General features: G+C 38.3%; 1 protein-coding gene across 5 annotated transcripts in view; it reads right to left on the bottom strand.

The window, feature by feature from the left end:
- The window catches only part of Utrn (utrophin), a 515,075-nt gene that overhangs the window by 262,939 nt on the left and 236,804 nt on the right, over positions 1–15,332 (bottom strand). For all 5 annotated transcript variants that reach the window (XM_071612949.1, XM_071612948.1, XM_071612950.1 and 2 more), the window contains one exon: positions 5,797–5,872. In XM_071612949.1, the coding sequence (XP_071469050.1) occupies positions 5,797–5,872 (76 nt within the window). The remainder of the gene's footprint in view (positions 1–5,796; positions 5,873–15,332) is intronic.

Consider the following 15,332-nt stretch of genomic DNA (forward strand, 5'->3'; position numbering starts at 1 on the left):
TAAAAATAAAAATAAGGATATTTTTAATATGGTAGTATAATAATGACAGGCATATGTATATGTGTATTCAAGTAAAATTTAGTTTAAATTAAAAAATTTTTAAGAAGCTTATACTTTTTCATATTGAAATGGCTATGGCATAACCTGAAATAAGCACGTCTTTGTAGTTACTTGGCCATCAAGCCAATTAAAGCATCTCACAAAGTCCAAAGCCAGCAATAATAACTCAAAGGATATCAACACACATTATGAGAGAAAACAAACAAATAATACAATAACTGGGGGAAAACTAGGAGTATTATTTTACTGGGTCAAGATGTTTTCCTTAATTACAAAGCAAATATATGTGTTACTTTCTCTTCTCTTTGCATTTAACTTTATGACATGAGGATATTTCATTTTTTATTAATGTGAATACCTATGTAATAATGCACATTTATATTCCCTAATTTGTGCTTAGATACATACATTGCTCCTTAAATGTTTTCTTTAAAAAAGAACTTATAAGATATATCTTTTTGCATAGAGTATATTCCACATTTTTAATCACTACCTTAGCAGAGATTTCCCAAAGTAGCGATAGTGGATCAGAAAATATTTTTAAAGGCATATGTTTAATACTCATTGCCAAATGGCTTTACTTAAAAGTTGGAAATTTACATTTCCTACAGCAGCTTGTAGAACTGGTCAATATCCCACGTCTACATGACAGGCATCTATTTCCATGGATAAACACACATCTGTCACTACTGTTCTTAGTTAATGGATTTTATTGCTAGTAATAGTAAATATTTTTCATGCTTACTAGCCAAATGTGATATAATTTATCACTAGGTTTTTAAATTTGCTTCCTTATCAATCTGGATGAACAATATTTATATGGAAATGATAAACACTTGCCAAATCATTGAAAATTATGCTTATGAGGACCTTTTAAAATGTATTGTGAGGGTTTTTTCCTCCATTTTTCTTAACATACAGCTATTAACAAACTTGAGATAATAAAAGTCATATATCTTTCTTGGGGGATCATTATCCCAAGAGTTTGAAAGTTAGAAACTCTTGTCTTCTCCAACAATTTGATAAATATTTTCTTTCGTTTTTGGTTTTCGTTTTTTGTTTGGGGGGAGGGTGAAGGGCATTAAATACTGTTTTTCTTTGGTCTCTAATATGAGGTAGTTAAATGAATGATTAAACCTACCTGGAACCTACTGTAGCATGTGATATATTGGATGAGGTTTAAATAATATTCTAAAAAATACAAAGTATAAATTCAGTACAATTCTAATCAACATACCAACAGTTTTGAGCATAACTTGGCAAAATCACAGATACAAAATCTTGGTTGAAAAATTAATACAAAGAAAAGTACCAAAAAGAGATTAAAGCAAATATCTCTGTAAGAGGGATGAGCCCTACCACCTATTTAGTTGTTGTCCTTAAATAATGACAATTATCTCCCTGTATGATGAACTCACACATGCTAACAAACCAATGGAAGAGAAGAGCCACGGAGTATAGGTGGCACCAAATGTGCCCCTGGCAGTGACTGCATCATAGATCAATGTGGAAGAACATATCATTTAATAAATGATGCTGTCAAAGCAATGACCAATGGCTGGAGTGAGGAAATGATGGATAGATTTCGACCTCACGTGCATCATAGGAAAATTAATTCTTGGTAGATGAAGGGAATAAATAAGGAAACCAAAATTGTGAGCTAATGGAATAAAGAATATCTTTATGACTTAAAACACAAAAACAGTAAATTATTAATAAACCCTAAGTGTTTAACAATTCTGAAAAGAGCACTATAGAGATTTTAAAAATCTAAAAGATAAAGGGAGACAGGATTGACTGTGCACATTGAAGACAAAGAATTAGTAACCAAATGCTTTTTATAAAACCGAAAAAGTCAACAATTGACAAAAAGGGAAAGAAAACACTTAACCTGAATAAAGAAAAGTTCAACTTTATGAGTAACTGAATAATCCAAATTAAAATGAAACACTCTGCTCACGCAAGTCAGGGGTTGGCAAAGCAGCATCTGGGAAGCCCAGGCTTCCTGGCGACCCTTCGAAGGGGCTGGCACACTTAAACTTTCATCATTATCATGCATTCTTGCCTTTTCTTGCCCCTTCTCCCAACAGCAGAGCAGTACTTCACCAAGGCTACATAACAGGTGGCATCGCAACAGACCAAATGCAGAAGCAGACAGGAGAACCCAGTTGTCTTCCATGGAGTCAGATATTGAAAAGATTTTGAAGATATAAAGCAATGTCACTTTCCTAATCTCCTGTTTACTTGGAAAAGTAGTTTCTTATATTAACATTTTCTAAAAAAAATGGTATTTTTATTATGGTTTTATTAGTGTGATTCTTAAACTAATAAATCATTTTGAAACTTGTTTATAACTAGCTAAATATGATAGAGAGAACTCTTTGTGGTCTTTGTGGGTCCTCTGCCCAATCTTCACTGTAGCTTTCTTTGTTGTTGTTTTTTTTAATCATTCTTCAAATCATCAAATACCTATTAAAAGACTATAAGATTCAAGGCACTTTGAAGATGCTATGAATATAGAAGTGTGAAAGACACGGTCCCTGCCCTCTTGGAACCTGCACTCTGGAGCAGGACACTGATATATACACCATGAAGCAAAATGAATGCAAAAGATAGAGTCAGGATGTAGTTGAGATGTGATAGGCAGGAAAAGGCCTATTCAAGAAGATCTTTGTCGAAGAACTGGATGAAGTGAGTCTGAAACATGCAAATATCTGAGGGAAGGACTTTGGGGAAGAAGAAGAAACAGCAGACACAAAACCTAGAGATGAGAATGTCCTCGGCATGTTTGAAACAGTGAGACCACCAGAGGGTCTGAAGCAGAATGAACAAAGGGGACAGCAATAAGAAATGTGATTAGGGATAGCCAGTAGGCAAGTCAGACATGATAAGACTTTGGAACTCACTATGTGGACAGAACTTATTGAAAGATGGCAAACAAAGGAGGGAACAGAATCAGAAAGAGGAGCCACGAAAACATTCCTACAACCTAGATGAAAGAGGAGAGTGTTCAAGGCCAAGGAAGGAGTTGGGATGGGGCACAGGCGGACGCAACTTACTGATGGATTGGATGTGAAATCCAGAGAAGAGTCAAGGATGACGTCAAGTCTACTGGGTGAGAATAGGCTCAATTTTCTAAAGTTAAGCAAGTGTCTACATTTATGTGACAGGTGAACATACCCAGAAAAGAGAGTTCTGGGGTTTGCCATGTATCTGTGCAATGAAATGCTATATATCAGTTTAAATAAATAAACTAGAGTTACATGCATCAAAACATACAGCAACAAGAATGATCTATTAACAGCAAGAAAGCAAAAGGACAAAGCCAAGCGAAGATGTGATCCAAAGCACAAGTAGAAGGTTAGCCTTAGAAAGGAACAGAGAGAACATGTCCTCAGCATCAGAATAAAGTATGTAGAGTATGTGAGTACAGATGCAGCTAGGTGGATGGTTCTATGATGGAAAAACGAAGAAGCTCTTTATGATAAAAAGGTATTTTTTTTCCTTTTAAAAGTGAAGTGAGGCACAGTGGCACATGCTTATAATCCCAGCAGTTTAGGAGGCTGATGCAGGAGGATCACAAGTTCAAAGCCAGCCTCAGCAACTTAGCAAGGCCCCAAGCAACTCTGCAAGATCCTGTCTCTAAATAAAATATTTTTAAAAAGTGCTGGAGATATGGCTCCATAAGTAAGCTCCCTGGGTTCAATCTCTGGTACCAAAAAAATAAATGAATAAGTAAAAGTGAAGTGAGGCCAATAGTAGAGAGATGGGTAGCAAGGAATTCTCAGGAGAAAGTACAGTAGAATTTTCTGTCAAATCTGACGCCCCTCTGAGAGGCACAGTCCTGGCTTTGGAATGAGTACAACCAGCAAGAAGCTGGCATGGATGAACCTCAAAATATTATACTAAGTAAAAGAAGTATTGTAGGATTCTATTTACATGAAACATGCAGAATAAATTCATAAAACTGGAATGCAGAGAGTTGGGCACGGTGATGCACACCTGTAATCCTAGCAGCTTGGGAGGCTGAGGTAGAAGGATCGTAAATTCAAAGCCAGCCTCAGCAACTCAACAAGGCCCTAAGCAACTAAGTGAGACCCTGTCTCAAAATAAAGCAAAAAAAAAAAAAAGGAGGCGGGGGGACTAGGGATATGGCACAGTGGTGAAGCATTCCTGGGTTCAATCCCTGGTATCAACCAACCAAACAAACAAAAAATGTAATGCAGAGTGGTGGTTGCCAGAGGCTGAGAGTAGGAGGGAAAGCAGGTGGGACTGCTCGGTGAGTAAGCAGTTTTACTTTAGAGTGATGGAAATATTTTGGAACCATATACAGGTGGTGATTGCACAACATTGTGAGTACTCTAAATGTCACTGACGTGTTCACTTTTTAAACAGTTGATTTTATTTTTTAATGCACTTTTAAAAGAAGAAAAAACTAAATTAAAACATTGAGTAGGAAGAGAGAGATGTGGCGAGATTGGCTTCCCGTCTCATACCTGAACTGCACACCTAATGAAAGGTGTGGTTTTGCTGTCCACATTTCTATATTTCTAAATATGTGTTCAAATTTCCCCTGCCCCTTTGCCATAATGATGTTAAGGAAGTAAGAAGACCTGTTGATACTTCATTAAGTGCAACCAGTCCTTTCCTCATGGTTATAGAGCTGAGCTTGTATTTGCCAAGGCAGAAAATGTCAATGCAAGCAGTTTGGAAATTAATCAAGAAGACATATTAGGCTTCGGGGATTTCCTATACTAGGTGTTAGAAATTACAAGTAATCTAGAACATAAACATGGGCATCACAAGCCAGCCATCTCAAAAAAGAAAACAAATAATCTGTCATTTGTCACTTTTTCAGACTCCTGAGGAAATGGAGCAAGAGCAGAAAATGAAAAATATGAAGAAGAGAAATAAAAGGATGCAGAAGAAGAGGTGGAAGAAGCAGAGGTAGAGGAGGTATCCTAGGTAGGCAGTGGGAGAAGGTGAAGGTGGAAGAGGAGGAGGAGAAGGAGAATCTGCAGCAGCAGCAGCCGCTGGCACAGGGAAAGTGGGTGGGCTGCAATTAATCACATCTGGGATTTTGGCAGGTGATTCCCCAGAGGAGAGCAGAGCAAGGTGGAGTGCTAATGGGGAAGGGTGACAGTGGCTACGGTGCTGCAGCCTGTGATCTCATCTGGACAAAGAGAAGGGGTAAGTAGAAATAGCTAAAAAAAAAAAAAAAAAAAAAAAAAAACCACTTCTTTTCTATGCAGCTAAGGGAGTAGTATTTGCCAGTATGTAACTACCCCAGAAGGAGACCCTTCACAACCTCCATCTCCCGCCTGCTTCCAAGGATGTCTATACCATTTGTTTTCAGTCATGATCATATGATGAGCACATGCTGGAGTACAGGCTTATCCCTGATCTCTTGAAAAGCAGTGTGTATCCAGAAACTCACCCTCATTTTTCCCACCCTCCTCTCCTCTTCCCATCAGCAGTATCTGTGGTGGCCTAGGCACCTCCCATGCAAGGAAAGGCAAGTCTCATCAACCACAGAGCAAATGCCTTGCCCATGCTGGGCAGCCAAACATGTCTTGGGTTTAAAGACAACACCATTTTCCAAATAATTAAAAGTAGGATAATAAACCACAGCTGCATGATGTTTTAAAATAAATCTAGCTAGTTTATATACGATGCTCATATCATTAATTTTTCTACATTAAATAAATATATATTGAGGAAAAAACTGTATCTTACCAGCAATCCTCGTCTGTGAAGCAGAACAAGGCTCCCGGATGCGCTCCTTCTGTATACTGGGCACTTCTCTACATATCTATAGCATTGGGCCAAAAGGGAAGAGAATAATACTATGTAAATAAAGATGATTCTATTTTCAAAAGAGAGGCATATAAATGATGGCTTTGCCACTTCTCTTGGTCTTAACACCTAGGCTACTATCTCCACCTTATTATCCACCACCATCTTGCTTGAGTCTTCTTTTTTAAATTAATTTATTTCTTTCTTCTAATTTGTTATACATGACAACAGAGTGGATTTCAATTCATAGTACACAAATGGAGAACAATTTTTCATTCCTCTGATTGCACACAAAGTAGAGTCACACCATTCGTATCTTCATACATGTACCTAGGGTAATGATGTCCATCTCATTCCACCATCTTTCCTACCCCCACGCCCCCTCCTTTTCCCTCTCTCCCCTTTGCCCTATCCGAAGTTCCTCCATTCCTCCCATGCTCCTCCCCCACCCCCATTATGGATCAGGTTGGAATGGAACTACCATTTGACCCAGCTATCCCACTGCTTGGTTTATACCCAAAGGATTTAAAAACAGTATACTACAGTGATGCAGCCACATCAATGTTTATGGCAGCATAAAATAGCTAAATTGTGGAACCAACCTAGATGCCCTTCAATAGATGAATGGATAAAGAAACTGTGGTATATACACAATGGAATATTACTCAGCATTAAAAGAGAATAAAATCATGGCATTTGCAGGTAAATGGACGGAATTGGAGAATATCATGCTAAGTGAAGTAAGCCAATCCCCAAAACCAAAGACTGAATGTTTTCTCTGATAAGTGGCTGCTTGAGTCTTTCACCCAACTGACATTACTTTCAAGAATGCCAACCTGTCCTTAAGTATTGTGACCCCCTTTCACCACTCAGACTTCCAGCCTCTCTGCCCATAACTTGATTTCAATTAATACTTTAAATTCTGACTTTCATCCTATCTTTCTGAAATGCTTCTCCAAGTTTCCTTCACCAGCTCATTTCCCTCTATCCATTCATCAAATACCAACATTCCACAGGAAATTTTTTGTTCTTACCCTTGACCTTGGACTCTTTCATCTGAGTCCTGGTTTCCAATGATTTAATTCACCATATGGAGTTTTCAGTAGCTGAAGATTCCCAGTAACATATTTTCAGTTCAGTACCCTCTGTCACCTGGATGTTCAGACACATCCAAATCTGAATTCATTGTCACTATCTTTATTGAAACCCCCTTTGTAAACTCCTCAAGATCCTAAGTGACTTTGGATATCAGTTTACTGGGTAAACCCATCCATCTCTACAGGGTAGCTGTAGGGATCTTTCAAAAAATTAACTTTCCTCCATTGAAAACTTATCCATAGCTGTCCATTTCCCTCAAAGCAAACATTGTTCTCAAGGCTGAGCTCAAATTCCAGAAAGCCCCATGCATGGTAAGGCCTCATGATCTGGTCTATGCAAGCATCTCTCAGCTTTACAGTCTACCAAGACACATTCAGGACCCAAATGCACCATGCTCATTCTCAATCTCCTTCAGAACCTTTCACTTGCAGCTGCTCATCCCCACAATGCCCTTTGTTTTATTCTTAACCTGGTTATTAATTATTCATGCTTTGTAAATTAACTTGGATGTGATCTCCCCCACACCTTCTATCATTATCCCAAAGCCAGGCATGGGCTCCACCTATGGACTTTTCTATGTTATTAATGCTTGTCTATCTGTCTCACCCACAAGCTCTCTGAGTAAGAAGCAATGCCATACTCTTTACTGTATTTCAAGTTTAAAAAGATGCCTGGTATAAAGAGGGAATCCAATAAAAACCTATTAAGTTAATAAAAGAAGAATGAATGAAATATTCCACATTAGTACTTCCTGAAGTGTTGAGATTCTCTGCACAATAAGCATTACTTGGTCTTAGACATTCATAATCCCCCAAAAGGAATTATACTAAGATCTATGTGAAGTCTTGCAATATTATAAGTTTCAGGATGTCTAACACAGTGTTCCCAAACTGATCACCACGACCTTGTCCACTGACAACCTTTGGGTTACATAAATACATGTGCTCTGACTAAATGTAGACTAAGCCTCACAAATGACATAGGAGTCAATTGTCTGAAAGGAGTATGAGAGAGAGAGTAGCAGATGATGTCAGAGATAACAGGAAGTCAGACCATGAGGGGCCTGATAAATCACAGCAAGGACTTTGGATTTTTATCAGAGAAAGATGGAAAACCATTAGTGGACTTTAATCACAGGAGTTACTGGATCTGAATTACATCTTAACAAATCACTTGAGAAGAGACTGACAAAGGCAGGAGAGGAAGCAGGGAGACTACGGATAGACCTCTGCAGTTACTAAGACAAGAAACAATGGTGACTGGAGATGAGTCCATAGCAATAGGGGCAGTGAGATGTGGTCAAATTTATAATATTCTTCAAACCTAAGAAAAAAGCTAAAAGAATTATATAGGAAATATATATGTGCTACTTATCATCTACAATTGTCAAATCCTGCTATATTTGTCTTAACGATAGCCATCTTGCCATCCATTAAATCATCCATCTAGTAAATGGGAGAAGCCAATGATGGTGACTTTGAGGTATTGTTTTGGGTTCGGGTTTTTGTGTGTGTGTGGGGGGGTCTCTTTTGAGATATAATTCATATACACACCAAAAGATTGACAACAAGGTTTTGACCTTACCAATAATATGGTGGAACTGCCAACAACTGTCACTCACATACATTAAAGCATGGGGGGGCAGACAGGGAGTGGGAATCAGGAGCTCAATTTTGTGTGTGAGTTTAAGATTCTTATTAGGTGTCCAAGTGGAGATGTTCAGTAGGCAGCTGTATATGCAAGTGTAGAATACAGAGAGAAGTCCGGCCAGAGGTTAAGATGTGTGCATCATCAAAGCACTAATTCTCAATCACAGAGGCTACATCAATAAAGCACCAGCATCATCAGATACATGAAAATGGCTACCATTTTAAGAGGATCAAAAAGAGAAGAAATGACTGATACGAAGCCCACACAAATGCAAAGTGAAAGCAGGGACACATCTTTTCAAAGTCCCATACAGACTGCATACACTAATATGGCATGTACCAGGCCACAGTTAAAAGAAATCTATAGCTTCATCAACCTTTAACAATTTCCACTGCAAACAAATAATGGTATGAGGACATACACAAATCAATTGCTTTCCTATAGGCCAATAATGAATCTGCTGAAAAAGAAATTAGGAAAACTAGCCCATTTATAGTAACCTAAAAAAAAAAAAATCTTGGAATTAATCTGATGAAGAATGTGAAGGACTGCTACAATGAAAACTATAGAACATTGAAGAAAGAAATAAAAGAAGACCTTAGAAGATGTAAAGACCTCCCATCTTGGATAGGCAGAATTAATATCATCAAAATGGCCATGCTACCAAAAGCATTATACAGAGTCTGTGCAATTTCCATCAAAACATCAATGACAGCCTGGGAATAGTGGCACATGCCTGTAATCCCAGCGACTTAGGAAGCTGAGGCAGAAGGATTGCGAGTTCAAAGCCAGTCTCAGCAACATAGCAAGGCCCTAAGTAACTTAGTGAGACACTGACTCTAAATACATTATAAAAAGGGATGAGGATGTGGTTCAGTAGTTAAGCACCCCTGGGTTCAATCCCTGGTACCAGAAAACTAAACCAAACCAAACAAAACATACTAAGGACATTCTTCACAGAACTAAAAAAGCAGTACTAAAATTCATTTGGAAAAATAAGAGGCCCAGAATCGCCACAGTAATCCTGCGCTAAAAGAGCTATGCTGGAGGCATCAAAATGCCAGACCTGATATTATACTACAGAGCCACAGTAACAAAACAGCATGATACTAGCACCAGAAAGATACGGAGAACAATGGAACAGGAAGAAGACACCAAGTCAAACCCACATAAATGCAGTTAGCTATATTAGATAAAAGTACCAAAAACATATGTTGGTAAAAAGAAAGATAATCATTTTAATAAATGGTGCTGGGAAAACTAGATATCCATATGTAGAAGAATGAAGATAGATCCCTCTCTCTCACCCTGCACCAGAGTCAACTCAAAGTTGATTGAAGACCTAGAAATTAGACCAGAAACTCCCCAACTGCTAGAAGAATATGGATGCCCAACACTCCAACACATCAGCATAGGAACCAACTTCCTTAACATGACCCCTAAAATCACAAGAAATAAAACTAAAAGTAAGTGGAACACCATCAAACTAAAAAGCGTTTGGAGAATCACACTGGCATTGGGGACAAGGACCAAGCATTTGGTATCTAATATGGCACCCCAGATGGGACCCAAGAACAGCCCCTGCTCCAGCTTTCTTGGGCAGGCCTGGCTCTCTAAGCAAACCCACTTCCATGCTGAGGATGCAAGGTGGCTGGAGAACTTGCTGAAGGCCAACTGCAGGAGAGTTATGAGATGGCTGAGTTTGTCTCAGATGAAACTGGAAGAGCTATTCCTGTGAGTAAAGGGAGGGACTATGAGATCATCCCAGCAGCTGCTGAAGCTCCTTTTGCTTTGGGGAATTCCCACCTTCTCTCCCTGAATGGTACAATTTGCTCCATCATGGTCTACTTTGAGAAAAAGGAAACTAAACTCTGTAAAGTCACAAAAAACCCTTAGCCATCCAGTAAGTTCCCTAGTGTGCACGCCAAGATCCTGATTCTACACAGCTGATTACTCTTCATGGGAATAGCTAATCCGTCTTTGTGGGGACACCTGGGGCCACACTGGTGTAGGAGTCCTGGTTAAGTAGGACTCCAGAACCTAGGGATATTTACTCCATACTGGTCTGTCCTAAGTTCTCATCTGTTTGTTGATCTTGGGCTTGGGAATTCCCTCTGGTTATCTCTCTCTATTTTTGTTTTGTTTGTATCTGTTACAGCCCCTTTTAAGAAATGGCCAATACTGCATTGATCCTATAGTAGTCTCTTACGAAGATCTTGGCTGATCATTTTAACGGTTCCCATCTGTCAGCCATGGTTTTGGGGTTCCTCTCTAGTCTCTCTGTGTGTTTCTTTTTTGCATAATCTTGCAACTGGAGTTGGTCTGTCAGAGGTCAAGTGGAAGGGCCACCTATATGTATAAGCCTGTCTAAGATCATGTTTTACTGTACCGATCTGGCTTTTGAATAACTTTGTGAATTATTATGCAATCTGACGTTGGAGTTGGTCTGTCAAAGGTAAAGTAAGTGGAAGAAATTGATACAGGCCGGTCTATTTTAAAGGTTCCCATCTGTCAGCCCTGGTTTCAGTGATCCTTTTTTGTCTGTGTTTTTTGTGTCTGTCACTGGCCCTTTAAGACATGGGCCATGCTGCGTTGATCTTACCAGTAGTCTCCCGAGCACAGAGATCTTGGCTGAATGACCACCTGTGGGCATGAGCCTGTCTAAGAGAAAAATGGTTTACTGTAACACAATCTGCCCTTTGTGTGGTTTTTCTGGATTATTAGATAATCTTGAAGTTGAAGTTGGTCTGTCAGGGGTAAAGTACATGGAAGATTCTGTATGCACAGGCACTTATGCAGTTACGTGATAAGGGGTCTGAACATCAGGAACTAAGTTGAAGGTGCCAAAAGGCACTGCCCCTGGTGTGCAAGGAGAGCAGGAGACCAGAAGAAAGGTTTTAAAAGATTCAAATTTTTAAAAGCACTCCCACACTGTTTTTCAGTCTGGCCCGGGACAGTGTGGGTGAAGGACCCAAGCCCTAAGCTGGGGGGAGAAAAAAAATCCCAGAAAAGCTGCCTGGGAACCTGGCCTCTCCCCTGCCTTCAGCCCCTTTTGCACATTGTGGGTGGAGGCTGCTGGCCAGAAAGAATGCGGCAGTAGGTTCCAGCACTGTCCATTTATGACCCAGGGACAGGAATAGTCTCCCCTTTCATCTGACAGGACACCTCATTTGGCCAGAGGATATTTATTATAGCAAAGCAATTCTTGCTATAACAGGATCCCATCAAACCAAATGCCTGGGGAGACTGGCAGGATAAACAACTGCACTCAGAAAAGAAAAAGAAACTAAGACCAACCCATGTTTTGTCGGCAGCCTCTGCAAAGGTATCTTCAAAGAAGCCTAAAGAAAGGGATGAAAAGGGCCTCCTCCTCTACTGCACATCAATATGCCTAGTGTAGGAAAAAGGCCCCAAAAGAGACTCTGGGTACAACCGACAGTAGAGAACTCACTTAACGCTGATGGCATTGTGATAATGATAAGGGAGACAGGTCAGGCTCAAACATATCCTGTGCTCCAACCCCTTGAATGCAACCTGGGAGAAAACAGATTAAGACACAGTTTTTGTGTATGCCAGATTTTCTGATCCCTCTCCTGGGATGAAATTTGTTGTGTAAATTAAATGCACAGATAAAATTCATAAGGATTGTTTCAAAATATGAATTTAAGAAAGGGTCTGAAACTAAAAAAGATAAAAGAAAAGAAAGTTATAGATATGGAAATAAATTTTAGTATGGAAAATTAGAAAGCAAAAGTATTTTACATGGTAAAGTAATATTCTTGTGCTAAAGTCCAAGAAGAAAGGACAAAACTAAGATTATAAATAAATTGAAAAATGTCTAAGTACGTTGCAAATGGTTTGTGGAAGAAAAACATCTCAAAAAGTTTCAGTATGGGATTAAATTGGCTATAATTAGCACAGTCAACTATTCAAATTTCAATGTAGTGATACGAAGCAAAGTCTGAAACATTGATCTGCTCTTATCTATCAAGATAATTTTCTTGTATCTGTTAGGTTTTATTACTTAGGGAAACTAAGTCTAAAAAGAATTAGGATTTATACCTGCTTTAAAGTCTTTTAAATGATCAATTCATAACTGGTTAAATAAACAACTTTTATTTTAGGTTACAATATAATTGACACCGTAAATATATGCAGATATATATATAAAATCTGATAACTATATCTGTCTGAGCCTTGTCCAAGTGTTATGTAAAAGTTTATAAAATGAATGTTGATCTAGGTTTACTGGCAAGGTAATCAATCAATAAGTGTTCTTTTTGATCTGACATAGAAAGACCACACTGCCATCTAATGATCTATCTTATATCTGTTTGCTTTGACTAAATCTATTTCTGATCATTAACACTGTTTCCTAAATATATAATAGATTTAAGGCTACCATATTATTTTTGCTAATACTGCTAACCTATGCAGACCTGTGACTATTGTTACTTACACTGTGCATTCCAAACTGTACTTTAAAAGTTAAACTTGGTTAAATGTAAAGCTTAGGAGAGTACTTTATCAAGTTCACATTCTCAAAACTAAAATTATCTGTAGCAAAATCCTCCTTCAGATTTATGTAGAAATAACAAATATGGTTGGTATTTATTCATGTCATTTGATGTTTTATGACTGGATAAAGTAACCTGTTGTCAATGAGTTATATATACAATTTTGTGTTACTCTTTACATTGGAATAGAAATTTAAATGTATTTTTGAAAAATAATAAGGAGAACCTGATCTGTTTAAAGGTGATATTGTATAACATGGAAACATTTTGCCACTTTTTCCATAAAAAGAAAGTTTAAAGCTCTCTTAGCCTTTGATTCTTGTTTCAAATGAAATGTATTGGGTTATTTGTCAAGAGCCCCACCTTACTGAGGTAAGGCTCTGCCTCTCACTTTACTCCATGTTAAAATGACTGAAAAAATAGGCTAAACTTGAACTCATTTAAAGGATTCAAAAGATCGATTTTTGTTGTAACGATTACTGTGATCATGGGCTGGGGATACAGCTCAGTTGATAGAGTGCCTGCCTTACATACACAAGGCCCTGAGATTAATCCCCAACACCACAAAAATGAAAATTAAAAAAAAGATTACTATGTTCTCAAAATAAACAGGGGATATAATACATAACTAAGTAAAAGTTTAAGATCATAAAAATCACTTTATTTGGTTCATAGCTATTACACAAACTGAATATGTTTTTGCTCTATTAATTTCATTTTGTATTTTCCTTGTAAACTTTATAACTGTTACTTTTCAGTGTTTTGCAGAGGTACTGTTTCTAATAAAACAACCTGGGTTAATTTGGAAAAATAAGTTTTCACCTATAGGACAGATAGGATCTAATGCTGGCTTCCACTTCTAATAGTGATCCCAATTAAATGAAAGGGATAACTGTAAAACTATAGATATTGAAGTTATAATCTGTTATTCCCCCTTTAAGACTGATGAAACTGGTCTGGTGCATGTTTAAAACCAAAAATTGGAGACCAAAGTCAAGGAAGTAAAAAGGCCAAGGAAAAAACAGCCAACATTTTGACCCTTGCCCTCTAAGGTTAGCCAGGACCCAAAGAATAACAATTAAAATAATAATTTCTGGGCCCTGAAATTCCAGTGAGTCACCTGATCTGTTGATCAGGGAGATCAAGATGACTTTAGAGAACAGGAAGCCAACCAGTGCACATTCTGCAAAGAGGAGGGTCATTGGAGAGGAAATGTTCCTGATGCTTCCAAGAGAAGCCAAGTATGGTCAGCAAGACTTTTGACCCATCCTAGCAGATGGTACCACTGGTACAGGAAAGCTAAAGGAGCCAAGGGTCTTCGCAAACATCTCCAAGAATGCTCTCTGAGGAATCTTAGCTAACTCTTAATGGTACATAGGAACAAGACATACAGTTGTGTCAGCCCTACCAAAAGTGAATAAAGCCAGAGCCTCTAAAGGAAGGGTTCTTGTGTGAGAGAGCCTAATAATACTGATCATAAAGGACTCAAGAGCCACAAATGTGTCCTGAGTTAATTTGAGCCTGATCTTATAGACTTACAAATCTTCCTACCCTTATATGTTGATAAACTCGATCTGTTTTCTGCAGATAATGATTATGGGTTACTGTATTCATGGTTTTCAGGGACTGCCTGAAATACTAATTGATTTTATACTATTTACCAAAAAAATAATGCTGATCCCTCCCCTATGTATGCCTTGTCCAGTCACCTGCCATCTGTCACTATGAGCCTCTGGACTGCTCTGATGCTGAATACCCTTAACTGTCCACACCCCACCTGATAGAGAACAAGAATTTTGGATTACTTCCCCAACTTTGCACTCTTTCAGCAACAAGTAGCATGCAGATGGTGTCACCCATTTTTCATAGAAATGGAATGCAGAAATTGACAGTGTAGAAATGTAACAGTGGTCTACTTTATGCTTTGAATATAGCTCTTGCTGCCCTATCACTGCAGCTTAGTTTTTAAATGGACATATTTCTTTCTCCTTCTCTCTTTCTCTCTCCCTACTCCTCCCTAATCTCTCTTCTTTCTAATATCAGAGGAAACAGGATTACCTTTCTTTTCCATTTTAGACAGATTTATCTGTCCTGAGAACACAACCACCATAGAAATGAAGTAATATAGACAGACTTTGGGAATGGTAAAAGAGGATCTCAGAAATGACTATCCCCGAAATTAACAACAGAATTACAACTCCAACAGAGAAT

Source organism: Marmota flaviventris, chromosome 6 (genome assembly GCF_047511675.1).
Source record: "Marmota flaviventris isolate mMarFla1 chromosome 6, mMarFla1.hap1, whole genome shotgun sequence".
Classification (NCBI taxonomy): domain Eukaryota; kingdom Metazoa; phylum Chordata; class Mammalia; order Rodentia; family Sciuridae; genus Marmota; species Marmota flaviventris.